The following is a 27,751-nucleotide window of genomic DNA, read 5'->3' on the forward strand; positions in this document are numbered from 1 at the left end:
AACTTAAAAAGTGCTCCACTGTTAATTTATCTTTATAGATCTCAAAATTAAAACTGTAAATAGTTTTCATGATGAAGACCTCAAGTTAGATCAGGTTGGATGATGAAGTTGGTCTCAGGTTGGATGATGAAGTTAGTCTCAGGTTGGATGGTGAAAGTCAGTAAATTACAGTCTGACTGAAACAAACATCAGGTAGTTTAGCGTCAGGTGACTCTACGATGCCGAGTCCTGTTGACTTGTTTCATTGATCCAGGGATGATCAGGACCTCTTTATATTGGATTCAGAGCTCCTGAGGGTCAAAATAATATTTATCATGAAAAATTGCATTTTTTTTCAACAGATTAAATAGATTCCAGGTCATGTGACACACTGACACATGACACAGAACCTTATGAGAAGAACATGCTGATTTTCCAAAATACCATAACGAGCACAAAGACGTAATCGATAGATCAATAGATAGATGGCTAGATAGATGGATAACTTTATTTATCACTGACAGGAAATTTGGTTATCACTGCAGCAGGTACACTCAGAACAAATACAATCAAAGATAAGAAACAACCTCCTTAACAATAGAATACTATATACAATAAGCGGCTTAGTAGTTATGAGATAGAATACGATAAAACTATTGAGATAGAAATGAAATGTTGAGGTTAGTGGAACATAAGCTGCAGGTTTATGTACAGACGTGTTTCACCTTCAAACATGAGCAGAACCAGCTGAGCAGAACCTGCTGACCCAAAATGAATCCTGCTGACAGAAATGATGATTTGTCATGAAACTATTCAGAATAACTTGAAGAACAAAAAGCATCATGTCTAGTGAAGACACATGACGAGGACTGACGCTCTTCACCACCAGGTGGCTCTAAAGTCTACAACGACGACATGTCAATCATCCTGTTACCGGGACAACCACAAACACAAGCCCCATTCACAGGGGATCAGGATCAGAATCAGAATTTCCTTTATTTGTGCTGCACACAGGGACCTTTCTATATCACAGCAGCCAAAGGACAGAAAAAACAGCAATCAATAATAACAGTCAAAGAATAAACAATAAAACAGTAAGAAAAAGTAGACTGATAAACATCGTGTTTTACACTGAGAACTGTGAGACTTTAGCAGTGTGGCAGTGACACACACACACACACACACACAGACCGCTGATCATAACTGGACATAACAGGTCTTACAAACACACAGGTGAACAGTTACTTCATCAAACTGGTTCTTCATGATTTGAAAATAACTTATTGATTAGTGGAAACACAACAAAGCAGCATGTTATTGTATCAGAGCTGACAGCTGAATGAAGCTGGAGACTGAGATTAAAGAGAAGCTCTGACATGGATCAACACTGTGATCAACACTGTGATCAACACTGTGATCAACACTGTGATCAACACTGTGATCAACACTGTGATCAATACTGTGATCAACACTGTGATCAACACTGTGATCAGTAACGTGTCAGGACACGTCTGCTCACAATTAAACATAAACTAGATATTGATAAGTGTGACGTCACAGTCTTCCACTTCTGTTTTGTTGCACTGTACAAACACAAGAATGTTCTGGTTCTGAAAGAGAGATATGAAATAAATAAATACACCGAAATAAAAGACAGAACCAAGACTGCCCTTCATCTGTGACAGAGACCCGAACTCTCACCATCACCACTGACTGAACCCTACCCTTCAGAATAAAAGCCCAACTTCTAACTCCTGAAAGCAGACTCATGTGGTGGACCGGACTGATGAGGCGGACCGGACTCGGACCGGACTTGGACCGGACTCATGAAGCGGACTCTGCTGGTTGTGTGTTCCGGCTGATGATGAGGTCGTTCTCCAGTCCGCTGCTGGATGTTTCGCTCTTATTTTGATAAGTGCTGAAGTGGCCTGACTTCCTGTTATGTCTGGGTAGTATGACACACACCACCCGTGTGTGTGTGTGTGTGTGTGTGTGTGCAGAGACACACACACACATACACACGCACATACACACTCACAGACAGCCGTCACAGGCAGCGGATCACAGCCGAGTGGAGAGCTCCGAGTCCCGGTGAGTGAAACTGAGACGACCCGCTGAGAGTCTGACAACTGTTGATGCTCCAGAGACCTGCCTGTCTGTTTCTGTCTGTCTGTTTCTGTCTGTCTGTCTCTGTCTGTGTCTGTCTGTCTGTGTCTGTCTGTCTGTCTGTCTGTGTCTGTCTGTCTGTGTCTGTCTGTGTCTGTCTGTGTCTGTCTGTCTGTCTGTCTGTCTGTGTCTGTCTGCCTGTCTGTTTCTGTCTGTCTGTTTCTGTCTGTCTGTCTCTGTCTGTCTCTGTCTGTGTCTGTCTGTCTGTCTGTCTGTGTCTGTCTGTCTCTGTCTGTCTGTCTGTGTCTGTCTGTCTGTCTCTGTCTGTCTCTGTCTGTGTCTGTCTGTCTGTCTGTCTGTGTCTGTCTGTCTGTTTCTGTCTGTCTGTTTCTGTCTGTCTGTCTCTGTCTGTGTCTGTCTGTCTGTCTGTGTCTGTCTGTCTGTCTCTGTCTGTCTCTGTCTGTGTCTGTCTGTCTGTCTGTCTGTGTCTGTCTGTCTCTGTCTGTGTCTGTCTGTCTCTGTCTGTGTCTGTCTGTCTCTGTCTGTGTCTGTGTCTGTGTCTGTGTCTGTCTGTCTGTCTGTCTGTGTCTCTGTCTGTGTCTGTCTGTCTGTCTGTCAGTGTCTGTGTCTGTGTCTGTGTCTGTGTCTGTCTGTCTGTCTGTCTGTGTCTGTCTGTCTGTCTGTCTGTCTGTCTGTCTCTGTCTGTCTCTGTCTGTGTCTGTCTGTCTGTCTGTCTGTGTCTGTCTGTCTGTCTGTCTGTCTGTCTGTTTCTGTCTGTCTGTCAGTGTATTGGCCTCAGGTTTTGGTCGTGTTTGTCACACATCTGGTTCTGTTTCCTGTCACGGAACCAGCAAACTGTTAATAATTATTTCTATAAAATGACTCAAACTGGTTTATAAATAAATAATAGATTATCATAATAGTTGGCGATTAATTTAGTCGATGAAACCTAATTGATGAACTGATTGATTGGTTGCAGATGACTGTCAGAACCTGGTGATTATTGTCTGTCAGTGACCTCATGGTCCAATGGTTCCGTCCCCTGCAGGTGAAGATGTCGGTGCTCGGCCCGGCCCCCAGCAGCAGCACCGACGCCTGCCTGAGCATCGTCCACAGCCTCATGTGCCACCGGCAGGGCGCCGAGAACGAAGGCTTCGCCAAACGGGCCATCGAGAGTCTTGTGAAGAAGCTGAAGGAGAAGAAGGACGAACTGGACTCGCTCATCACCGCCGTCACCACCAGCGGAGTCCATCCCAGCAAGTGTGTCACCATCCAGAGGACGCTGGACGGACGGCTGCAGGTAGACACGGGCCAGAACCACAAAGTCCAGTGACACACAAATGTCTGTGTGTGTGTTTCTGTGTTTCTATGTGTGTGATTCTATGTGTGTGAGTGTGTGTCTGTGTGTTCTGGGTGTGGTCACTGTGTCACACAGTACTTATCGGACTGGTGGATGTACACGTGGATCACATTTCAGATGACTCACAGCCTCACAGGAGCCATCATGTTCAAGAACCAGCAGAACCGCCTCAGGAGCCCCAAGAACCTTTTGAAGGGCCGACTGAAGACGTCTCTGTCCAGCTCCCCCGCAGTCTCCTGGTGACCCATCTCATGGACCCACAGAACCTCCTAAAGTCTCTCCTCTCAAGATGTGACTCCTCAGACTTCTTATTCTCTAGAACTCATTAAACCTCATCCAGAATCCTCCTGTGGTTCTGCCCCTGAACCATGTACTTCTTACATCCCTCCAGTCTGTTGCTGAATAGCCCAGGAACCTCCTAAAGCTCCATGAAAAAACATTTAACCGGGTCTAACATCTCCAGAACCACAAAGCCGACCTCAACAGGATCCTCTGTGATAATTCTAAAACCAACTCAATAACCATACGACCTCTTTGACTCCACCTGGAACCTCCTCTACTACCTCCAGAACATATACGGTTCATCTGGAGGATTCTGAAGAACCCTTTGAATCACTGGATCATCTGTTATCCTGCTAAATCACCTGAAACACTCGCCGTTTTTATCCTAGGCAGTAAGCCGCCAAATTGGCTGTCCTCTCTTCGGCTAGGTTCGCAGATTTAGACAGAAGGCGGTATACTGGGGGTCTGTTTTGGTCCGCCAATATAACATCTCGGAGGGTACACTTACTTCCGCCTCCATAGCTATGTACATCCGAGCCATCAATGTGTCGAGCCCTGCGTGAGATGGGCGGAGGTGTCGATGTCCTGCACTGTTGTGCGACTCACAGAGTTTTAAAACTAGGAAACAGCTGATCACAGCAGTCAGTCCATCACTTCATCTGCGGACGTCAAGATGAGCAACTGAGCATCTGCTGAGATCCAGGAGATGCAGCGTCTCCTCGGTCTCTGTAGCTGTCTTCACTGTCCATTTGTTGTTGTAGCAGCAAGCTGCTAGTGGTCACCACTTTCAAATTAAAAGCCCCCTGCTAAGAACCCAGTTTAAACTCCAGTGGGGTGCAATGTAAAGCTCTTATTTTGAAGACAAATTTGACCTGCTTCACTGTTCACGCCCAACTTCCTGCTTCACCTCACATGTTTACACCTACCTCAGTGGTGGCTTTTTGGAAAAGAAGGAATGTTACACCTCCCTTTTGGATAGACAAGGCGGCACATTGCTGCGTTTACCCTGCTGCAGATGTGTAAAAGGGGTTCTTCTCAAGGATCCCTGGACAAGTACCGCTTTAAGAAATCATGTGTGTTGTATATGATCCCTTTGAACCTTCCCAGACAAACAGGGCCTGTCTTCAGGGCCCTCTGATGGACCCCCCGAGAACCAATTAAGTCTCTGAATTAATTCATAGAACCCACTGAAGAACCTCTGCAGGTTTTACGTCCAAACATTAGAACTCTGGAACCTCTTCAAAGTGCTGAAGCCTTAGAAGTACCCCTAGAGCCTCCTCCAGTTCCTCTACAGCACCCTTTAATATCTCATTATATTGTCTTTTCAGGATGCCCCGGAACCTCACCCAGTAACCCTGCACACCCAGAACCCTCCTTCGGTTCTCATCAGAACCGTTTGACACTAAAGACCCTGACTCGTCACAAGGACCTGCAGAACCTAAAAGTACCATGAAACTTTAAAGGCTCTTTGAGAGGAACCGATGAAAAAATCTCTTGAAACCTCCAAACATCCGAACAGCAACACAGAGAAGTGTGTGTGTGTGTGTGTGTGTGTGTGTGTGTGTGTGTGTGTGTGTGTGTGGAGGAGGAGGAGAAGGAGGAAGGGCAGGCTGGTTTGTTTTGTCTGAAACACAGGAAAGGGGCCGGGTTAAGTTAAGCCAGACAGTGTGTGTGTGTGTGTGTGTGTGTGTGTGCGTGCATATGTGTGTGTGTGTGTGTGTGTGTGTGTGTGTGTGCGTGTGCGCGTGTGTGTGTGTGTGTGTGCAGACAGACGGAATGTGTACACGTCTGGAGTTTGTGCTTGGATCATACCACAGAGTTTCTACACTGTAAAAAGTGATGTTTGAGTTGTGAGTTGAGTCCGAGCAGCTGTTCGTCAGTCGACAGGACGTCTTCTGCAGCTTCCTGACAGACTCTTCTGTACAACAAGTCAACAATAATCAACAATAATCTTTATTTTCTGTGAGTGGAGAAACAAAGTGGCACAGAGCCAATCCTGCTTTTGATTCCAGTGGTCAAAGTTAAAACCTCATTTCCAGCCATTTTTTAATTTGAATCAAACTCATGAACATCCAGCAATCACAGTTTGTGTTTAATTTCTCTATTTCTAGTGGGGGAATGATCTGATTATGCTAAGCTAACAGACATAATCTATTCATTTAATGTAATCAGAGACACAGAATTTGAGGTATGTTCTGTTATTTTGGTGAAATGGAATTTAAAATCCCCCACTCTAATGTTAGCGCCAGGCTAACAGCTGCTAATGGAGGCATCCTACAGGTTCATACACTGACCACCATCTAATTACTACAATACCCATGAGCCTCAGCTGCTGTTGCTCTGAGAAGACAGTGGGAAACACAGTTACAGACAGAATGAGACAGATTCAGTGACATGTAGCCTTTAACTTCAGCTAACAGTTAGCATGGTCAGGGTTGTCCCTGCTTCAGTTTCTATATCTGCAGGTTCTCTAACTCTGATATAGTGTGTGTGTGTGTGTGTGTGTGTGTGTGTGTATGTGTGTGTGTGTGTGTGTGTTTTGTCCGCAGAGTCTTATCCCTGCCCTTCACCTGTGCACACAGAACACACACTGCTCTGATAGGCTGCTTCAGTGTGTGTGTGTGTGTGTGTGTGTGTGTGTGTGTGTGTGTGTGTGTGTATGTGCTTCCTGTCTCTAACTGTTAGTTCAGTTTTAAAAACAGAGTGAAAATCTTTTTACAGCGTGGATCTCTGTGTCTCACACACACTCACGCGTGAGGTCAGACATGATGTCATGGTTGTGGTTTTGGCATGACTGGTTAACCCGGCATCACCTAGTGTACACACACACACACACACACACACACACACACACACACACACACACACACACACACAGTGTTTCCATGGTAACCTCCTGCTCGCCATGACTCCATTTGTTCACACAAAGTTAATTTAAATTTCCATTTTTCGATGTTTCCTCACTGACCAGCTGTCTGTCTGTTTGTCTGACTGTCTGTCTGTGTGCAGGTGGCAGGTAGGAAGGGGTTTCCTCACGTCATCTACGCCCGTCTGTGGCGTTGGCCCGACCTCCATAAGAACGAGCTAAAACACGTGAAGTTCTGTCAGTTTGCATTTGACCTGAAGTACGACAGTGTTTGTGTGAACCCCTACCACTACGAGAGGGTGGCGTCCCCCGCCACTGCAGGTAAACACGCTCGTTGATATTCACCATGTGATGGGCAGAGGAATCTGATTCATCACATCACCATTGAGGTAACAAGATGATGTCTCACCCCTGATCAAGTTTGCATGCTAATTTTTGCTAGCATGTTCCATAATGAGTGCTAATTAAAAATTGTCTCGGTAGTTTGATATATTCTGAAAACATTTGCAGTGCTATATCGTAGTCAGCTGGAGGAGGACACTCCCACGCTCTGTCAGGACACTCCCACATTCTGTAAGGACACACCCACATTCTGTAAGAACACTCCCACACTATATAAGGACATTCCCACTCTCTGTAAGAACAGTCCCACGCTCTGTAAGAACAGTCCCACGCTCTGTAAGGATACTCCCACACTCCGTAAGGACACTCCCACACTCTGTAAGGACACTCCCACATTACATAAGAACACTCCCACACAATGTAAGGACACTCCCACACCCTGTAAGGACATTCCCTTACTCTGTATGGATACTCCCACACACTGTAGGGACACTCCTACACTCTGTAAGAACACTCCCACATCCTGTAAGGACACTCCCATACAGGGTTTACCCCCTGCAGCTCATCCAGTTAGTCAGAAGTGAAGACGCCTCTTGGTTGAAAGGTGAACCGTCTTCAACAAACTGAAACATGTCCTGCTGACTACGATAGAGATCTTAGAGGTACCAGGACCTGGATGACTGAGAACCTTCATCATAGTCTTTGGAAAACATTAATGTTTGCTTGGTGGAAAGTTATCAAGCTAAAAAATATTAGCACAGTAAGCTAGCTATAGTCAAAGTGCGTCATTATGGATCCAATTAGATCTCCTGCATATACCTGCCCTCCTCTGCCTCTGATTGGCTTGCATCAATACATTTCCTATGAAAAAATGAGCGGGTTGGGTTTTGGAGCTGATGCAGCTACTTCTGAGCTGTAGCTTCCCTGGAAAACACACCAACCTGTTTGCCTGCCATGCTGCAGCGTCCCTCTATCAAACCCTCTGAGGACAAGCAACGGACTAGGGAGGCCGAAGAGGTCACTGTGTTTACTGGGAAACTACGGCTCATAAACAACCGGATCAGAACTGCAGGAAGAACAGACACAACCAGAGCTGCTGTGAGTTACCTGTTTGAGTTAAGGTAAGAGAGTACTAACAACGAAGGCAACCAATCAGAGGAGGAGGGCAGGTCTTACAAGATGTCCTGTGGGATCCATGATAACACATACAAGGTACATCTAATGTGAAGGTGTTCTGTGTTCTGATCCAGTCATATAACACACACACACACACACACACACATACTCACACACACACACACACACACATGCACACAGCACGCTACAGGCAGTTTCTGATGTTTAGGTGGACTCTTCATGTTCCTTTGGATCTTTGGTTCCTTGGTTCTTCTCTCCTCTCAGGCGACCTCAGACTTCACTGACCCCTGTATCATATTTGAATGTTGTTTTTACCGTGTACCACACAACAACATGTTAAACTGTGTTGTTGCATTATAGACTATAATGTTTTAATACCATAATGTGATAATGACTTCATATCTGTTGTTGTGCTGTTGGCTGTGACAGATAAAGGTAACAGAACAGATCCTGGTGTGTTCAGGTCTCTGATGGTCCTCGTCCTGCCCCCTGTCTTCCCTCAGGTCCTCAGTCTCTGATAAAGGAGGAGTTCATGCAGGACTGTCTGCAGCTCGACCTGCCCCCCCACCCTGACCCCTACAGCCAGCCCCGCCCAGTCAGCATATATCCCAGCATGCCCCTCTCTCCTCCAGGTCAGACTGTCAATCACAGGCTTTTATTTCATCTTAAGTCAAACATGTCTCTGACGTCCTCCTGTATGTCTGATGTCCTCCTGTGTGTCTGATGTCCTCGTGTGTCTCTGATGTACTCCTGTGTCTCTGATGTCCTCCTGTGCCTCTGATGTTCTCCTGTGCCTCTGATGTTCTCCTGTGCCTCTGATGTCCTCCTGTGTCTCTGATGTCCTCATGTGCCTGACGTCCTCCTGTGCCTGATGTCCTCCTGTGCCTGATGTCCTCCTGTGTGTCTGATGTCCTCCTGTGTCTCTGATATCCTCCCTTGTCTCCTTCAGGCAGCAGCTCCATGACTCCTACAGCTCCAGTCATCTGCAGCAGGAGCAGAGGTGGTGAGGGACTCCTGAAGATTGCACCCCCACAAAACCACGGAGGACATGCCTCCCCATCTCACCCCAACCCTCCTCACACCCCTCAGCCTCCTCACCCTCCCACCCCCACCTCCCCCCAACAGCAGAGCCCCGAGTACAGCAGCCCCCCCAACACTGGTACTGCACCTGCACTGTTGCACACATCTGAACTGTAGTGAAGTACATCTGAAATAAACTACAATGTATGCCATGTTTACAGTGCTGCTACTACTGTAGTACACACATACTGACCAATGTCGTGTGTGTCTCTGCAGCCACGTGGCCAGGTACTAGCCCCACTCCCTACAGCCCTGCAGGACCTCATCAGAGTGGGAGGAGCCACCAGCAGCCTCCATTACATCATCATCACCACGCCGCTAACACTCACTTCTGTATGACATCATTGATTATCAGAGTAAAGTACTGCAGTATCAGTACTTGACTGCAGTACAGGTGTCATTCTGAGTGTGTTTGTTTCTTCAGGGTCACAGCATCATAGTACTGCTCCATATCCACAACCAGTGTCGAACCACCCAGGTACCACACCTGTCCCAACATGTCCTCTTCTTTTACCTGCGCTGTTTCACTCTCTGTCCCCTGTCTCACTCTCTGTCCCTGTCTATCTCTCTGTCTGTCTCTCAGGTCCAGAGTTCTGGTGTTCCATCTCGTACTTTGAGTTGGATGTCCAGGTCGGGGAGATGTTTAAGGTCCAGTCCAGCTGTCCTCTAGTGACGGTGGATGGTTATGTGGACCCTTCAGGAGGAGACCGTTTCTGTTTGGGACAGCTGAGTAACGTCCACCGCACAGCTGGCAGCCATCGTGCCAGGTGACAAGTCTAACCAGTCTAACCAGTAACAGTACTGTTGGTTCTGTCTCCTGACTCATTCTTCGTTTTTCCTCTTGCGTCGTCTCTTCCTGCAGGCTTCACATCGGCCGGGGGATTCAGCTGGAGTGTCGAGGGGAGGGGGATGTTTGGATGCGTTGCCTTAGCGACCACTCAGTGTTCATCCAGAGTTTCTACCTGGACCGCGAGGCGGGTCGAGCGCCTGGAGACGGAGTCCACAAGATCTACCCTGGAGCATACATCAAGGTGAGTCGATACACAGACGACACTCTGCTGTTTGTCTCTAAGTCTGTTGGAAACAAGGCTAGCAGCAGACACCTGTGTGTCTAACCTGTGTGTCTCACCTGAGTGTCTAACCTGTGTGTCTCACCTGTGCATCTAAACTGTGTGTCTAACCTGTGTGTCTCACCTGTGTGTCTCACCTGAGTGTCTAACCTGTGTGTCTCACCTTCCATCCATCCATCCATCTTCTTCCGCTTTATCTGGTACCGGGTCGCGGGGGCAGCTGTCTGAGAAGGGACACCCAGACTTCCCTCACCCCGGACACTTCCTCCAGCTCTTCTGGGAGGATCCCAAGGCGTTGATGCCCGAGCCACCTCAGCTGGCTCCTCTCGATGTGGAGGAGCAATGGCTCTACTCCGAGCCCCTCCCGGGTGACAGAGCTCCTCACCCTATCTCTAAGGGAGCGCCCTGCCACCCTGCGGAGGAAACTCATTTCAGCCGCTTGTATCCGGGATCTTATTCTTTCGGTCACACTCGGCTGCAAACCGCCCCAGGACATGCTGGAGGTCCCGGCCCGAAGGAGCCAACAAGACCACATCATCCACGAAAAGCAGAGATGAAATCCTGTGGCTCCCGAACCAGATCCCCTCCGGCCCGTGGCTGCGCCTAGAAATTCTGTCCATGAAAATAATGAACAGAACTGGTGACAAAGGGCAGCCCTGCCGGAGTCCAACATGAACCGGGAACAGGTCTGACTTACTGCCGGCAATGCGAACCAAGCTCCTGCTCCGCTCGTACAGGGACCGTACGGCCCTTAACAGAGGGCCCCCGACCCCGTACTCTCGGAGCACCTCCCACAGAATGCCACGAGGGACACGGTCGAATGCCTTCTCCAAGTCCACAAAACACATGTGGACTGGTTGGGCAAACTCCCATGAACCCTCGAGCACCCTGCGGAGGGTATGGAGCTGGTCCAGTGTTCCGTGGCCCGGACGAAAACCGCATTGTTCCTCCTGGATCCGAGGTTCGACTATCGGCCGAATTCTCCTCTCCAGTACCCTGGAATAGACTTTCCCAGGGAGGCTGAGGAGTGTGATCCCCCGATAGTTGGAACACACCCTCCAGTCCCCCTTTTTAAATAGGGGGACCAGCACCCCGGTCTGCCAGTCCAGAGGCACTGTCCCCGACTGCCATGCAATGTTGCAGAGACGTGTCAACCAAGACAGCCCTACAACATCCAGAGACTTGAGGTACTCAGGGCGGATCTCATCCACCCCTGGTGCTTTGCCACCGAGGAGCTTCCCAACTACCTCAGTGACTTCGGCTTGGGTGATGAAGTAGTCAACCTCTGAGTCCTCAGCCCCTGCTTCCTCTATGGAAGACATGTCAGTGGGATTGAGGAGATCCTCGAAGTATTCCTTCCACTGCCCGACAATAGCCCCAGTCGAGGTCAACAGATCCCCACCCCCACCGTAAATAGTGTTGGTGGAGAACTGCTTCCCCCTCCTGAGGCGCCGGATGGTTTGCCAGAATTTCCTCAAGGCTGACCGACAGTCCTCCTCCATGGCCTCTCCGAACTTTTCCCAGACCCGAGTTTTTGCTTCCGCGACTGCCCGTGCTGCCGCTCGCTTGGCCTGCCGGTACCCGTCAGCTGCTTCAGGATTCCCCCGGGCCAACCAGGCCCGGTAGGACTCCTTCTTCAGCTTGACAGCATCCCTTACTTCCGGAGTCCACCACCGGGTTCGGGGATTGCCGCCAGGACAGGCACCGGAGACCCTACGGCCACAGCTCCGGACAGCCGCATCAACAATAGAAGTGGAGAACATGGTCCATTCAGACTCAATGTCCCCAGCCTCCCTTGGGATCTGGTCCAAGCTCTCCCGGAGGTGGGAGTTAAAGACCTCTTTGACAGAGGGTTCTGCCAGACGTTCCCAGCAGACCCTCACAATACGTTTGGGTCTGCCAGGTCTGTCCAGCTTCCTCCCCTGCCAACGGATCCGACTCACCACCAGGTGGTGATCAGTTGACAGCTCAGCCCCTCTCTTCACCCGAGCGTCCAAGACATACGGCCGGAGGCCAGATGACATGACCACAAAGTCAATCATTGACCTCCGGCCTAGGGTGTCCTGGTGCCATGTGCACATATGGACACCCTTATGCTTGAACATGGTGTTTGTTATGGACAAACCGTGACTAGCACAGAAGTCCAATAACAAAACACCACTCTGGTTCAGATCGGGGAGGCCGTTCCTCCCAATCACACCCCTCCAGGTAACACTGTCGCTGCCCAGGTGAGCGTTGAAGTCCCCCAGAAGAACGACGGAGTCCCCGGTTGGTGCACTCTCCAGTACCCCTCCCAGGGACTCCAAGAAGGCCGGGTACTCTACACTGCTGCTCGACCCATAAGCCGAAACAACAGTGAGAGACCTATCCCCGACCCGAAGGCGCAGGGAAACGACCCTCTCGTTCACTGGGGTAAACTCCAACACATGGCGGCTGAGCCGAGGAGCTATAAGCAAGTCCACACCAGCTCGCCGCCTCTCACCGCGGGCAACTCCAGAATAGAAGAGAGTCCAGCCTCTCTCAAGGAGTTCAGTTCCAGAGCCCAGACTGTGCGTAGAGGAGAGCCCGACTATTTCTAGTCGGTACCGCTCAACCTCTCACACCAGCTCAGGCTCTTTCCCCCCCAGTGAGGTGACAATCCATGTCCCCATGGCTAGAGTCACCATCCGGGGATTGGGTCGCCGGGGCCCCCGCCCACGACTGCCACCCAAATCACACCACACCTGCCCCTTCTGGACCCTCCTGCGAGCGGTGAGCCCACAGGAGGGCGGGCCCACGTCGCTCCTTCGGGCTGGGCCCGGCCGGGTCCCGTGGGCTAAGACCCAGCCACCAGGCGCTCGCCTGCGAGCCCCAACCCCAGGCCTGGCTCCAGGGTGGGGCCCCGGTGACGCCGATCCGGGCGACGTACGTGTCCTCGTTTTTGTCACTATCATTGGGGGCTTTTGAATCGATCTTAGTCTGACCTGTCACCTAGGACCTGTTTGCCTTGGGAGACCTTTCCAGGGGCATTAAGCCCCAGACAACATAGCTCCTAGGATCATTCAGGTGCTCAAACTCCTCCACCACGATAAGGTGCCGGTTCAAGGAGGAGTGTGTGTCTCACCTGTGCATCTAAACTGTGTGTCTAACCTGTGTGTTTAAACTGTGTGTCTCACCTGTGTGTCTCACCTGAGTGTCTAACCTGTGTGTTTAAACTGTGTGTCTCACCTGTCTGTGTCTCACCTGTGTGTCTCACCTGAGTATCTAACCTGTGTGTCTCACCTGTGCATCTAACCCATGTGTTTAAACTGTGTGTCTCACCTGTGTGTCTCACCTGAGTGTCTAACCTGTGTGTTTGAACTGTGTGTCTCACCTGTGTGTCTCACCTGAGTGTCTAACCTGTGTGTTTAAACTGTGTGTCTCACCTGTCTGTGTCTCACCTGTGTGTCTCACCTGAGTGTCTAACCTGTGTGTCTCACCTGTGAGTCTAACCCGTGTGTTTAAACTGTGTGTCTCATCTGTGTGTCTAACCTGTGTGTCTCACCTGTGTGTCTAACCCGTGTGTTTAAACTGTGTGTCTCACCTGAGTGTCTAACCTGTGTGTCTCACCTGAGTGTCTAACCTGTGTGTCTCACCTGAGTGTCTAACCTGTGTGTTTAAACTGTGTGTCTCACCTGTGTGTCTAACCTGTGTGTCTCACCTGAGTGTCTAACCTGTGTGTTTAAACTGTGTGTCTCACCTGTCTGTGTCTCACCTGTGTGTCTCACCTGAGTGTCTAACCTGTGTGTCTCACCTGTGAGTCTAACCTGTGTGTTTAAACTGTGTGTCTCATCTGTGTGTCTAACCTGTGTGTCTCACCTGTGTGTCTAACCCGTGTGTTTAAACTGTGTGTCTCACCTGAGTGTCTAACCTGTGTGTCTCACCTGAGTGTCTAACCTGTGTGTCTCACCTGAGTGTCTAACCTGTGTGTTTAAACTGTGTGTCTCACCTGTGTGTCTAACCTGTGTGTCTCACCTGAGTGTCTAACCTGTGTGTTTAAACTGCGCGTCTCACCTGTGTGTCTAACCTGTGTGTCTCACCTGAGTGTCTAACCTGTGTGTTTAAACTGCGCATCTCACCTGTGTGTCTAACCTGTGTGTCTCACCTGAGTGTCTAACCTGAGTGTCTAACCTGTGTGTTTAAACTGCGTGTCTCACCTGTGTGTCTAACCTGTGTGTCTCACCTGAGTGTCTAACCTGTGTGTTTAAACTGCGTGTCTCATCTGTGTGTCTAACCTGTGTGTCTCACCTGAGTGTCTAACCTGTGTGTTTAAACTGTGTGTCTCACTTGTGTGTCTCACCTGTGCCTCTCCAGGTGTTTGACCTGCGGCAGTGTCACAGACAGATGCAGCAGCAAGCGGCAGCAGCTCAGGCAGCTGTAGTAACTCAGGCAGCAGCAGTTGTCGGTGCAATTCCAGGGCCGAACAGCGTGGGGGGGATCGCCCCTGCAGTCAGTGAGTATCAGTTGTCTGTCTCTCTGGGTACCTGTCTGTTTCAATTAAGGTTGTTAGTATGACATAGTTCCAGTGATATGTGTTGTGTGTAATAATAATAATAATGATACATTTTATACAGCCCCTTTCAATACCCAAGGACACTTCACAAAGTGGAACAAACAAAACAAAGAATAGATGGATAAACAAAAATACATATAAGATGAAGAAAAGTTGATTGATTTGATTGGGCTGGACCTACAGCTGATAGGCCTTATTAAAGAGATGGGGTTTTAAGTCTCTTTTGAAAGTCTCCAGAGAAGTTAGTGCGGATTTCAGCAGGGAAAGTGTTCCAGAGAGTGGAGGCTGCCACACAGAAGGCTCTGCCACTGAGGGTTTGTAGTTTGGTGTGAGGGATGGAGAGCTGGTGAGGAGCGCAGCATCTGAGACTGGGTATAGGGGAGGAGGTGGTCAGACAGATATTGGGGGGTGAGGGAATGGAGAAATTTGTAGGTCAGGAGGAGAATTTTATAAGCGATGTGTGATTTAACTGGGAGTCAGTGAAGGCGCATGAAAGTGGGGATGATGAGTTGCCAGGGCTTGGTGCGGTTGAGGACCCTGGCAGCAGAGTTCTGCACATACTGGAGCCTGTCCAGAGTTTTGGAAGGGAGCCCGGACAGGACTTCATTACAGTAGTCCAGGCGGGAAGTGATGAAGGCATGGATGAGGGTCTCAGCCACAGGTTCAGAGAACGACGAGCCTGGAGATGTTTTTGAGATGATAAAAAGCTGATTTTGTGATGGATTTTTTATGTGATTGAAAAGAGAGCATGGAATCAAGGATGACACCCAGGTTGCAGACTTCCTTCCTTCCTTTAGTTTGAGCAGATTTGTGTCATCCAGCGTTTTTTATCATGCAGGCAGATCACGAATGACTGTGGGGGTAGCTGGGTGGACGGTTTGGTGCAGAGATATAACTGTCATCAGCATAGGAATGGAAGTTGAGACCGTGTTTTTGCAAATTATCTGAACAAGGGGGAGCATGTAGATGGAGAAGAGGAGGGGTCTGAGCACAGAGCCTTGAGGCACGCCCTGGTTGACTGGAGCTAGGGTGAAACTGGCATCTCCAATGGTGACAAACTGTTTCCTGTTTGTTAAATAGGACTGGAACCAGGAGAGTGCTATACTGTTGAGGCCAAGGTACTCAGATAGGCATGTGATGAGAATGGTGTGGGAGGTGTGTGTCAAAAGCTGCAGAGAGGTTCAGGAGGATCAGAATACTGATGTGGCCAGAATCCACAGTGATGAGGAGATTGTTGGTGATCTTGATGAGAGCAGTTTCTGTGCTATGGCGTGCCCTGAAACCAGACTGAAGCGGTTCATAGAGCTCGTGGTTGGACTTGTGCTGCTGGAGTTGGGCTGCAACTGCCCTTTCCAGGATTTTGCTCAAGGAAGGTTGGAGATCGGCTGGTACTTATGTAAGTCATCTGGGTCCAGACCTGGCTTCTTGAAGATGGGGGTGACTGAAGCTGTTTTGAAGATGGACATTACCATGCCAGATTCTAGGGATGAGTTGATAATGTCCAGGGTGGCGCATAGGGCAGGCAGAGAAGACTTCACCAGTGTTGTTGGCATGGGGTCCAGAAAGCAGGTGGAGGCTTTGGCCTGGGAGACCAACTTAACAACAGAAATAGAGTCCACAGGAGAGAAGGAGGAGAGAGAGCACTGGGGCAGACAAACAGTGGGAGGATCAGTTGTCTGTGTCAGTGGTGCATGTGGCAGAGTTGTGGGAGATGCCAGGAGTTGCTGGGGAATGGTAGCCACCTTTCCTGGAACAAGTCCAGGAACTTGAAGCAGAGGTCAGGGCCACCAGAAAGCTGGGGGACATCGAGAGGGCTATGGAGCTGGTTAATGGTGGAGAATAACATTCTGGGGTTATTTTGCTGGTCTCCTGTGAGGATGGTGCAGTAGTCTGTTTTGGCCTTGGAGAGAGCATCTTTATAAGACCTAACGTGGTCTTTGTAGGCTTCATGGGGGATGGTGAGGCCAAATCTTATATAGAGCCTCTCCAGGCAGTGACCAGTGGTCTTTAGGGTACGGAATGGGTAAAGGAGACGGTCTGGGTTTTAAGAGGTGCAAGGGAGTCAAGACCCCAGGAGATATCAGCATTATAGTGGGACACCAGCCCATCCAGTGAGGTGTCAAGGGGATCAGAGGCCAGGTGGGTTTCCGGAATGTTGGTTAGGTCCAGAGTGTTCACTGTCTTGATGTTCCTATATGTGATGTTGCAACTCATGCACTGCTTGGGCACAGGGACAGGAACAGAAAACGAGGGCATGGTGGTCAGAAACAGCGAGGTCCAGGCTCTGCAGATGGGAGGGACCTGTGCCAGTGGAGCACACTAGATCCAGTGTGTGGCCTTTGACATGGGTTGGACCTTTAACTTGCTGTGTGATGTTGAAGCAGTCCAGGAGTGACAGGAATTCAGAGGCAAAGGGGCACCAGGTGGAGTCCACATGGATGTTGAATGGATGTAAACATAGCCTGGGGGAGTGGCTTGATTCAGAGTTAAAGTCTGTGTAAAGCAGAAATAAATTTGTGTTATGAGTTCGTCATACCACAGAAACATGTGTCATTGACCACTGAGCCAAATTAGAAAGATTAAAAAAATTGCCAAGTATATAAAATTAGGTCTCAAAATCATGGAAAAACAAGAACTTCTCTCCGCTGTCAAACGCTGGGGGCGTGTCAATTAGAGATGCTGTAGCCACGCCCACGCTCAGAAGGGGAGCCTCCGTGTACTGTACAATGACGTAACCTACAGTAACAATGGAAGCTAGCAGCATCATCGGATGGACCCAGCCCGACCTGTTTGAGCCATCAGAGCCAGAAACTGACTCTGAGTCAGACACTGATAGTGCTCAGCCTCGTTCCTCACAGTCCATGTTTTACATTACACACAAACGTGAAACCCCAGTCCACATATAATTCCTTGTCATAGCTATATTGGTGTACATAAAATATTACCCATGGATTATCATTGTGCTGTCAGATGGACTCCGCTCAGGGAATGAGGCCAAATCATGTCATGATTAAATGCAATAACATTTGCTAACATTACATGGGCATGACAGGATGCACGGTGTAAAATCACTGTCAGGATTTGCACCTTCAGCAAAATGCATTTTATTGCCAAAATGTACAATATTTATAACATACATACCATTAATCAGAAGTTACTTATTCAAATCACTGTGCGTTACTATTATTTTTGTCATTTTCTTCAGTAAAAATATATATTCTAGCTTTTCTTCTTGCATCTCGGGGATTGACGTCACGTGCGCGAGAAGTCACGTTTTCTGCTCGAGGACACTCACTCACGTGTAAAACCACGCAGCAACACAAACAACATGGAGGGAGGAGAGAGATGCGCCTTTTGTAGTGGGAAGCACTGTCATTATTCTAAGTTATTATAAAAACACATACACACACACACAAATGCTTGATCAAGTGCCAACCCACGCGCTGTCGGCGGGACGGGAGGATGCAAGCCGGGACGGAGAGGGTTGGTTCGGCCCCACTGACCAGCGTCAACAGACTCTTCAGATATCCAGACTTTACGTGGTGACAGTCGCTGTAGTTAACTATATATAACTAAGTGGACACTGCAGAGACAGGTGTTGGTGATGATTTTGAACTCTCCACAGTAGCTCCTTTTGACAAAATCGATCCACCGTTTCCTTACATTGTCATCCTTAGGGAATTTAAATAAGCTAACGGTGTTGTTACTCTGCACACTGTGGCATCCAGGAAAGATGCAGGAGCGATGTGTTTAGCTGACTGGTTGACTGGTTAGCTAACTGCAAACTATTCTAAGAGATGCTATCCAAGACTGGAGAGCCAGCAGAAAAACCACTGAAGCTAATGCACTGAGTGTATTTATACGGCTTCTGCAGCAGGGCTGGGTTTATGCAAATCATGGCCGCGTTACCTAACGCAGCCATGATTTGCATGATTTTCTGACCCACCCATTAAATCCTGAACACAGAAGTCATGAAACACAGTTTGTGAGCCTAGCTCCAAAATTGTATTATAAATGGTTGAATGCTTTTTACATGTTTTAAAGAAATACATTTATGACCTTTTTAATGTGTTTAGAAGAAAATGGCTGAATTTGCTTTACACGGACTTTAAGAAGTCCTGCTGATGCTGCCATGTCTCAGTTAGGCAAAGAAAGTCAATTTTCCTGTCTGTGATGATGTCTGTGACTAGTGCTTTGTTGTTTAGTGAGCAAGGATTCAGCAGCATGAAAGCTGCAGTGTTGTTCACAGATGCTGATGCAGGGGGAGAAAGCAGCACCATTCACATAAGCCAAAGGTCTCAGATAGCTCAGTGTGCACACTGGTGGTTTTGATGACGTTGTGCCAGTGCGATGGAGCGCCTTTCAGTCAGCATGGAGGGAAAAGTACTGCTCGTATAAACAGACTTGCATCTCGAGGCCCTGTGCATATAGCGGGGTCAACGAGGGAGACCAAGATATTTAATCTCAGGGATGGGGAGTATTGCGTACGCCGGTTTGAAAGTTAGCTTTGCTAGGCTAACAGCTGATCGGCGGGGCTAACAGCTAATTAGTGGAGAAAGGTGAGTCTACGGAGCCAATTGTTCAGGTGTGCTGCCTTCAAAGTTTGTAGCACAGCCCCAGAGCTTGTAGAGACAACTTGGCTCTCTTTTTTCCACAGAAATAGCAGTTTTGCTACGGACTGAGAAGCGGCGATATTCCAGCCAGCGTCCTGTCGCATCCGGGTAACCTGGCAACCTTTGTGAAGTGTAGTTTGTGCAGCAGCGTCCCCCGGTGGCAGCAGACCTGTAGGACAGACTGCTGCTCACTGAAAACATCACCTGCTCTCTTTCTGTTGTCAGGTTATTATTCAGATGTGTTTACCTGTGTGATGTCATCAGTCGGTTGAGTGAAGTGTGATTTCCTGTCTTCCTCCAGGTGTGCGTTCAGCCGCAGGTCTGGGCGTGGACGACCTGCGCAGGTTGTGTATCGTGCGTCTGAGCTTTGTTAAAGGTTGGGGGTGTGATTACCCCCGTCAGAGCATCAAGGACACCCCCTGCTGGCTGGAGGTTCACCTGCACCGGGCACTGCAGCTGCTTGACCAGGTGCTGCACACGCTGCCGCCACGAGAACACGCAGTGTGACCCACTGCAGCAGCTGTGTGTGTGTGTGTGTGTGTGCGTGCGTGTACTTAGGTGTAGTTTAGCTCACAGGAAAACAAATCACAGCAGAGGATTTGTGCACAGAAGCCGTCACCTGAACCTCCCACCTGACTGTCAGGACTCATAAGCTCCACCCACGCAGGTGAAAACAAACACACCTCAGCTCTTTTGTCCAAAGGCTTCAGACAATCAGCATCCCTCCTGTCAGTCAGAGGAATTGTCATGGAAACCAGCATCTAAAGGGACAGGTGATCAGAGCAAAGAGGAGTATTTCCTGTCCTTCAATCGTCTCCGCTTGTCTTGACGTTTTTTAACAATCGTAGTCATTAATTCATTCACATGAATATTTCAGTTTTGTTCATGTTGGACACGTTCAGGCAGATGGCTGCAGCTGAGTGATCTCACGCTCTCTCACCGCTTCTGTTAATGATTCATTGAACCAAACCAAGAAAACAAATGTCTGTAAATTCCTTCACCTGACCTTCCTGTGTTTATTTATCTCAGGATGTATTTTCTCTTTTGTGTTCATGAACCTTTTCGAGTACTTAACTTTAGTTTTGACAAAACATATGAGACAAACTTTACCAAACAGAGTCGTGTCATGACCTGTATTATCTTTGATTGCTGTTAAGTTTGAATATATCTTTGACTTTTTAAAGTCCTGTTGCCACCTGTGGGCCCAGTTCAATATGATGCGGTCCTGTCTGATGACCTGTGGAATTCCTCAGGGTCGACTCTGGGTTCTGTCAGTCTTTTGTCATGCAGTCAGCAGATGATGTCATCAGAGAACGCTCCCTGATGTCATCAGCGCCTCAATGTTTATGTTCGACACATGATTTATAACTGGAAAACTTGTGATGTCATCTTTGTGTACTGTCGGTGTTTGGCTGTTCCTTTAACAAGTCTATTAATTATTTATTTTAAACACTTACCTGCCAAAGATTCATTCCTGTTATTGTTGACATCATATCCTGTTTCCTGATTCAGCTGATTTTTTCTGTCACCTGTTTTTTTCTCTCTCTCTGCTTTTTATCACATTTAATATTTTAAGACTTTTATACTGAAAGGGTGTATAACTGTGACAACTGCTGTTTATTCAAAATTAAACCTTTTCAACAAAAAATCCTTGTCCGCCTCGTCATTTTCCTTCATGAGTCTGAAGCTCTGTCTGTCGCTGCTCTGCTGTTCATTTTGTCCTTTTAAAGGTTTGTGGTGGATGACAGCTGGTTTCCAGATGAGCACCAACACACGGCTGAATCAGGTCAGCTGGTCAGCTCATCTTACATGTTAAGTATTGATTAAGTCCATTTAAAGCTGCTGTATGTAAGAATTTACCACTTCGAAATCGGTCCAACAGTAAACATGAATGTCTCTCATGTATAACTCATACATATTGCACCTTTAAAGGAATTTGTTATGACAGTGTTTATTTTTTTCTCTCACACGTTTTGGATTTTATTAATCCCTATAAACAAAGAGGAGATGTCGTCCTGGTTCTGGTCTCTGTAGTCTGAGTGGGCTTTGGTTGCATGTAGGTAAACAGTCCCGATGGAGAGCAAAAGAGTCGGCACCAGCTGACTGAACAGCTGTCAGCTGACTATTAATCAGTTTTTTCATAGTTATTCATATGCAGATAAATCAACATCAGACAACAACTGGTAGATAGATTGTGATTTTATTAACTTCATTCCTTGTTTTACTGTGAAGTTCAGTGTAACTTTGTTTTTGAACAGTCTCTTATTGATAATGCCATTATTGTTATTTTATTGATTTGAATTGTATGAAAAACCGGTATCACAGTGCAGTGATAATGTGGGTTTGTTTGAATAAAGACACTTATTTTAGATTAAAAGATATCATGAAGACATTTAAAGAGTTTTAAAGAAGAAATTCAAATTCAAACTTATTTACAAAATGAATGTACACAAACTGTCTCCATCAGTGAATCAACCAACTGCTCTCAGAGGACAAAAAGGTCCAGACAAACTGTCTGAAGTTAGAAAGGTGGCAGGGTCCGCCACATATGAACAGTTTGCTCTGTATATGTTCTGCTGTGTGTATATATGTACAGCTGAAATTACAAGAAGGTCGACATTCTTACTTTATTCAGCCATGGAAACAAAGTTTGATGTTTATTTGGTTTGTCTGAGCCAATGGAAAGCTTTCCCTGCTTGTACGTTTCCTCACAGCTCCTGTAATACTTGTTGCTGTCTTTGTTGTTTCGGGTGGAAATCAAACTTGACGCTATCAGTGAAATATGGCGCCACTGAGGACAAAGAGTGGGCGGATGTGAAGTTTAAATGTTTCATGTCCGCCTTCTCATTGGTCACTGTGAGGTCAAGCCTTTGAAATTTAAGCCAATCGTGGAGAAGAGACCTGCATAATAAGGAGATGGGGGCGGGTCTTAGTGATTGAAGCATCTTCAGACCAATAGGAGAGCATAATTTATAGATACATGAATATTCACCACGGATGGGCGTGGTATCCCAGTGGAGGTCGGGCGCGAGCGAACATGGAGGTGTAGTGATCGCCTGGTCGCAGCCGGAGGAGGAAGCCCGCGAGAGAGCTTCACTGAGCCGAACCGAACTGAACCCGGTTTTTCTTTTCAGTTTCTTTGTTCACTTTGTTTTGAGCCTCAGCTCGGCTCCAACATGGACATGAAGAAGAGGATCAGCCTGGAGCTGAGGAACAGAGACCCGGCGGAGGTGTGTACCGACCCAGGCGGACTTTAATGGATTCATTTCCCGGAGATTCGGGTGATCGATGAAATGACGATGATGAAAACATTCAGCGCGAGCGGACGTCGAGTTTCCTCCGCTCGGTCCGTTTCTTCCTCTCGGTCAGTTTCCGCCTCTCAGTCCGTGTGTCTTCCGACATTTTGACCCAGAAAACTAGTTCAGCGCAGTTCCAACATGGAGGAGGCTCCCGGCCGCTGCTGGAGGAGCCCGCCGCGTGCAGCCTTTTTCTCGCGCCCTGAGTTCCGTCCGCTCGCGGAGACTCCCCGAAGCATCGCGCGAGCCTTCTGTCGCTAGCATTAAGGCTAACAGGCTAACCTGGCGAGCGCCCAGAATGGACCTGCAGTCGGGTCAAGTTGTCCAGGGGACGATGCTGCTGCCCGGCCGGACACACACACACAGCCCCGTTGTACTAGTCAGGTTCGGCTCCGTCGGGTAAAAGCCCGCCGGGTCACGGAGCGGCCGAGCTTCCATTTTAACCTTCAGTTAAATAGCTGGTTAACCACGATGCTTTTAATCTGATGGCGCGTTATACCAGACTCCATTCGTAAATCCCCGAATTCTAAGTGCACTTATGTATAAACGGCCGGGCTTTCTGCCCCAGCAGGGTTCAACGTGTTCAACACTGGTTCGGGTCCTGCTGGTCACTTCGGCCCACTTTAACTCCTGCAGCAGTCCGATATGAGGAGCACACTGTAAAGTTTAATGCGTGGCTCGCCCCGCTCTTCCCGCACAGTCTGTGGCGTGCAGCTGCTGGTTTGACGGCGGTAACGTCTCAACACTGAGTAACGCTGTGTTTCACCTCAAACGTAAGACATGTAACGGTAACTAGTAACGTTAACTACGAAACATCGTGCAAAAATGAGAATCTTTCTGATCGCATGACGAGAATTCACGGTTAAGGTGATTGTTCCTCTGATCCAAACTTTGAGCTGTGTTTCCCTCCATTACTGACACCGAACCTCCTTAAAACCACGTCACGATGTTTTGTTCTCACCAGCCTGCACAAAAACACCAAGTATTGTTCTGTGAGTTTATACTGCGTGTGTGTGTGAGTACTTCCGGTGTGGACACTGTTCAGTGCTTCTGTGAAGTTTTAATGAACAGAAGTGTTGTTATCGCTCTGGGGTTTGAACCGGACCTGGTCTTTGTCTCAGGTGTCTGAGCCGGAGTGTAAACACTGTTGGGGTCCACCTGTTGTTCCTGCCTGTGAGAGACAGGTCTGATGCACTTTCTTTGTGCACCACCTTTCTGAGGCTTGATCCACACAATGTACTGATGTCTGGTCCAGAGGGAAACATGACTGATGATGTTTATAGTCCGTGCAGATTTTGAGTGTTTTGAGAGTGCTGGTGCTGGATGATGTCACAGTCACATGATGTCTTGCGATGATCAGGTGGTGGAGCTGGTGGTGGATAACTGTCGCTCCAGTGACGGGGAGGTTGAAGGACTGACGGATGACTACACAGAGTTGGAGATCCTCAGCATGGTGAGCGTCGGCCTCACGTCGCTCTCCAAACTGCCCTCACTGCCCAAACTACGCAAGGTCAGTCCTGCACTTCCTGTTCCCACAGTGCACTGCTGGTTTTACTCATACTGCCTGACATGGATGTTGATGTGGCGACATCTGTCTGCCTGTGTTTCAGCTGGAGGTGAGCGACAACACCATCACAGGAGGTTTGGACACGCTGGCAGAGAAATGTCCCAACCTGACGTACCTGAACCTGAGCGGGAACAAGATCAAAGAGCTGAGCGCCGTCGAGGTTCTGGTGAGTTCACGTCTCCACTGCAGCTCTCAGAGTCCACAGGTACAACTGGACAGGTGAGAGGAGCAGCCAGCTGATCCTCCTCCCTGCAGTGTTACTGAAGAGGAGCAGCACCATAACCCCAATCCAGCATTTCAAAGTAAAAGCGCACCAGCATTTCATTGGACAGAAACCCTGAATTTCATACCAGTGCTTTTATTGTGAAACACTCTCAGGAAGTCCTATGGAGGGTTCCGCCCACACTGCTTCCATCTCCATCCAGGTTTGTTGATTTGATGTCACACTGTAGAAGAAGAAGGGTTCAGTTGGCTGTTGTGAGACCTACAACAGGATGTCACAGTGGTTCTGATGGACGGTGCTGCTTCTCATTCATCAGCTCTCAACAGATTCCACTCAGGAGCATGTGGGACACCTGGTGGTGACCTCTATCATTACAGTCTGGTCTAGTGTTTGACTTCATATCAAAGCAGTTTGATTCTGTTGACATCTGTGTGGTGACGACATGTTTTCTGACTCTCTGTCCACTCACCTGTTCTGCAGCAGAACCTGAAGAACCTGAAGAGTCTGGACCTGTACAGCTGTGAAGTGTCCACCCTGGAGGACTACAGAGAGAGCGTCTTTGAGCTGCTGCCTCAGCTCACCTACCTGGACGGATATGACCAGGAGGACAACGAGGTGCCCGACTCAGAGGCCGACAATGGTGAGACTGGTACCAGCCACTCAGTACTGATGTGACTTATTAAAACCACCTGTCGCAAACGAAGTACAGTAAACCCTTGTTTTTCGCGGGGGTTACGTTCCAAAAAGAACCCGTGATAGGCAAAATCCGTGAAGTAGAAACCTTTATTTTTTTTCTACAATTATTATACAATTAAATACTCTATTATACATTGAAAAGAAAGAACAAACCATTTTACAGGCTCAAGCATTTGTTTCACAAATAAAAGTACTTTAGAAACGTTTTTTTCAACAAATAACTTCTGTACTGTACTGTCAAATAATAATTTTAATCATCAATGTGAACAGAAGGCTTCAAATTGCGGAGATTAGCACCGCCCACCGCGACCCGAGTAATTGGATTGAACGGGAGAAAATTAAAAATGATTATGAAAAAAATACAAAGTACAGTCGGACAAATAGTGACTCAGGTGTATTTCACTGCTCTTCAGACTGAGCCGCTGCATCCAACATCTGCAGTGTTTTCTTCTTTTGAAGCCCGCGGTGCAGGTGTGTTTGTTCGGGAGAAGAACATAGTCATAGGCAGTTGTTGTCGCTCTTTTTTCTTCTTTGCAAAAAGATCCTTATACACCGACATGCCACCAATCAGCCAATCAGAATGCAGAACACAATGCACGATGCAAATCCGTGAAGTAGCGAAACCGTGAAAAGTAAACCGCGTTATAGCGAGGGATCACTGTATACTGATCCATTAATGACGAGGCCTCACAGGTGTGATTAAACATTTAAAACACAATGTCTGAACGTGTCGATGACTTTTTGTTCCAGACGATGATGTAGCCGGGCCTCCTGGAGATGATGAGGATGACGACGATGATGAGGATGACGAAGAAGGTTCTGAGGGGGATGAGGATGAGGTGGGCCTGTCGTACCTGATGAAGGAGGGAATCCAGGTGAGTTTTCAGATGATGATGATTATGATGATGATGTCTCACTCTCAGAGATCCGCTGTGGACAGGTTGTCTCATTGATGGGTTTGTCTCTCAGGATGAAGAGGACGATGGAGACTATGTCGAAGAAGAGGAGGATGATGAGGAGGAGGAGGAGGAGGAAGATGGAGGTTTGTTCAGTTGGTTTTAAACATTCAGCCTTTCAACATTTAAATTAAGAATCAGCTGTTTGAGCAGAAAGATGCTGAGGCACTTTATTTTGAGGTGTTTGACTCACTGATGTGAAACTAGTTTGTTTTAAATGTTTAAATGATTTAATGTTTTTGTAACACTTTAAAGGAGCTTTATGAAGTCTGTAAATCAGTAATGATACACAGCCGCTCGCAGGTTGAAGAAGTTAAGATTGAAATGGTACTAAATAATACCTCAAATGTATCCTTTTATTCTCAAACTGTTTTGACATTGTTGTGAAAATCTCAGATTGTTTCTGCTGTTGCTTTAATTTGAAAATCCTTCCTGCCTCCCAGATGCGGATGCTGCAGCTGTTCAGGGGGAGAAGAGGAAGAGGGATGCAGAGGACGATGGTGATGATGATGATGATGAATAATCACCTTCTCCCACTGTAACCCGCCCCCACCACCACCCTCACCCCCTCCTCCTCCAGCGACCTCTGACCCTCCGGCCGGCCGGACAGACACCACTTCAGAGCCGCTGAAAGCAGGTCCAGGATCAGTTCACTGCAACACTGCGGCATGTGACCAGTGATGTCATCGTTTACCTGAAACACAACAGATTAATACTCACTGATCAACGGGAAGTGTTCGGATTGGACCACTGGGGGGGGTGACAGACACGTCAACAGTCTGAAATAAGTAACTCCGTGTACGTGTACTGCAGTACGTGTACTGCAGTACGTGTACTGCAGTACGTGTACTGCAGTACGTGTACTGTGTACGTGTACTGATTGGATGATTTGTTTGTTTTTAAATTATCTTATTGCATTTACCCTGGTGTCAGGTGTAGCCCCGCCCCCTCACCCGTTTGTGTGTCTGCGGCTCTGTCACCGTCCGTCTGGCTCCTCCTCCTGGTCCTGGTCTGTGTGGATCTGGTCTCTGTAAATAGAAGTGAAGTGGTCTCTGTAGGTCCTCATCATGTCGTCCTTCTGGAGTCGGAGCGATTTTCTTCCTCTGAGTTAATTTTATTTTTTTATTCCTGTCTCGTGATCGTTTGGCTGTTTTTCAATAAAAACAACAGAATGCACAAAACTTCCTCTCTGAGTCCACATACACACTGAACTGAGGTTTTTAGGAAACAGATTAAGATATAAAGAAATAATAAAAGTGAACATGTTATATTATTAAGACAAAAACATTCAAGTTCTAATCAAGATTATTTATTTATATATATATATATATATATATATATATATATATATATATATATATATATATATATATATATTATATAAAAAAGTGTATGTACACTGCTCACAAAAATTCAAGGAGCACTTTAAAGAAACACATTAGATACATCAGATCTCAATATGAAGTTGGATATCTATACAAATAACGACAGGGCAATGTCTTAGGAACAAAAGGATGCCAAGTCTTTTAATGGAGATAAAAGTGTTCAGCCTACAGAGGGCTCAATTGTGTAGACACCCTAAAATCAGAGTGAAATGAAGATGTGGCAGGCTAGTCCATTTTTTCAAAAACTTAATTTCTGCAACTC

General features: G+C 47.6%; 2 protein-coding genes and 1 long non-coding RNA gene across 8 annotated transcripts; 2 read left to right on the forward strand and 1 right to left on the reverse strand.

The window, feature by feature from the left end:
* The first annotated feature begins 43 nt into the window (after positions 1-43).
* Positions 44-21,006, forward strand: LOC119006144 (mothers against decapentaplegic homolog 4-like). 5 transcript variants are annotated; one of them, XM_037074533.1, is made up of 12 exons: positions 44-2,070; positions 3,134-3,385; positions 6,737-6,914; positions 7,104-7,166; positions 8,576-8,704; positions 9,022-9,231; positions 9,369-9,485; positions 9,577-9,630; positions 9,736-9,919; positions 10,015-10,183; positions 14,555-14,693; positions 19,668-21,006. In XM_037074533.1, the coding sequence occupies exons 2-12, from the start codon at positions 3,140-3,142 to the stop codon at positions 19,871-19,873; spliced, it is 1,695 nt and encodes a 564-aa protein (XP_036930428.1). In that variant the 5' UTR covers positions 44-2,070; positions 3,134-3,139; the 3' UTR covers positions 19,874-21,006. The 5 variants fall into 5 exon arrangements, with proteins under 5 accessions (XP_036930428.1, XP_036930430.1, XP_036930427.1 ...); XM_037074535.1 differs by lacking the exon at positions 44-2,070 and adding an exon at positions 19,411-19,474 and having other exon boundaries at positions 2,778-3,385; positions 19,668-19,883; XM_037074532.1 differs by lacking the exon at positions 44-2,070 and having other exon boundaries at positions 2,782-3,385.
* Positions 21,007-21,547: 541 nt separating this feature from the next.
* LOC119006436 lies at positions 21,548-22,493 on the reverse strand. Its single transcript, XR_005070788.1, has 2 exons — positions 22,359-22,493; positions 21,548-22,267 (listed from the first exon to the last, which is right to left on the reverse strand). It is a non-coding gene; the product is annotated as an uncharacterized LOC119006436 (long non-coding RNA).
* LOC119006434 (acidic leucine-rich nuclear phosphoprotein 32 family member E-like) lies at positions 22,400-27,285 on the forward strand. 2 transcript variants are annotated; one of them, XM_037075162.1, is made up of 7 exons: positions 22,400-22,596; positions 24,023-24,172; positions 24,273-24,395; positions 24,933-25,092; positions 25,899-26,023; positions 26,118-26,190; positions 26,548-27,285. In XM_037075162.1, exons 1-7 carry the CDS (start codon positions 22,543-22,545, stop codon positions 26,625-26,627), a joined length of 765 nt encoding a protein of 254 aa, XP_036931057.1. In that variant the 5' UTR covers positions 22,400-22,542; the 3' UTR covers positions 26,628-27,285. The 2 variants fall into 2 exon arrangements, with proteins under 2 accessions (XP_036931057.1, XP_036931058.1); XM_037075163.1 differs by having other exon boundaries at positions 24,936-25,092.
* The last annotated feature ends 466 nt before the right edge of the window (positions 27,286-27,751 follow it).

This window comes from Acanthopagrus latus, chromosome 17 (assembly GCF_904848185.1).
Source record: "Acanthopagrus latus isolate v.2019 chromosome 17, fAcaLat1.1, whole genome shotgun sequence".
Classification (NCBI taxonomy): Eukaryota; Metazoa; Chordata; class Actinopteri; order Spariformes; family Sparidae; genus Acanthopagrus; species Acanthopagrus latus.

Coding starts and splice junctions, on each gene's coding strand:
- LOC119006144 (XM_037074532.1), top strand. CDS start 3,107: ATGGTCCAATGGTTCCGTCCCCTGCAGGTGAAGATGTCGGTGCTCGGC. Junction 9,920..10,014: donor GCTGGCAGCCATCGTGCCAG/GTGACAAGTCTA, acceptor CTCTTCCTGCAG/GCTTCACATCGGCCGGGGGA. Junction 14,694..19,667: donor GGGGATCGCCCCTGCAGTCA/GTGAGTATCAGT, acceptor GTCTTCCTCCAG/GTGTGCGTTCAGCCGCAGGT.
- LOC119006434 (XM_037075162.1), top strand. CDS start 22,543: ATGGACATGAAGAAGAGGATCAGCCTGGAGCTGAGGAACAGAGACCCG. Junction 24,396..24,932: donor TGAGCGCCGTCGAGGTTCTG/GTGAGTTCACGT, acceptor CCTGTTCTGCAG/CAGAACCTGAAGAACCTGAA. Junction 26,191..26,547: donor GGAGGAGGAGGAAGATGGAG/GTTTGTTCAGTT, acceptor CCTGCCTCCCAG/ATGCGGATGCTGCAGCTGTT.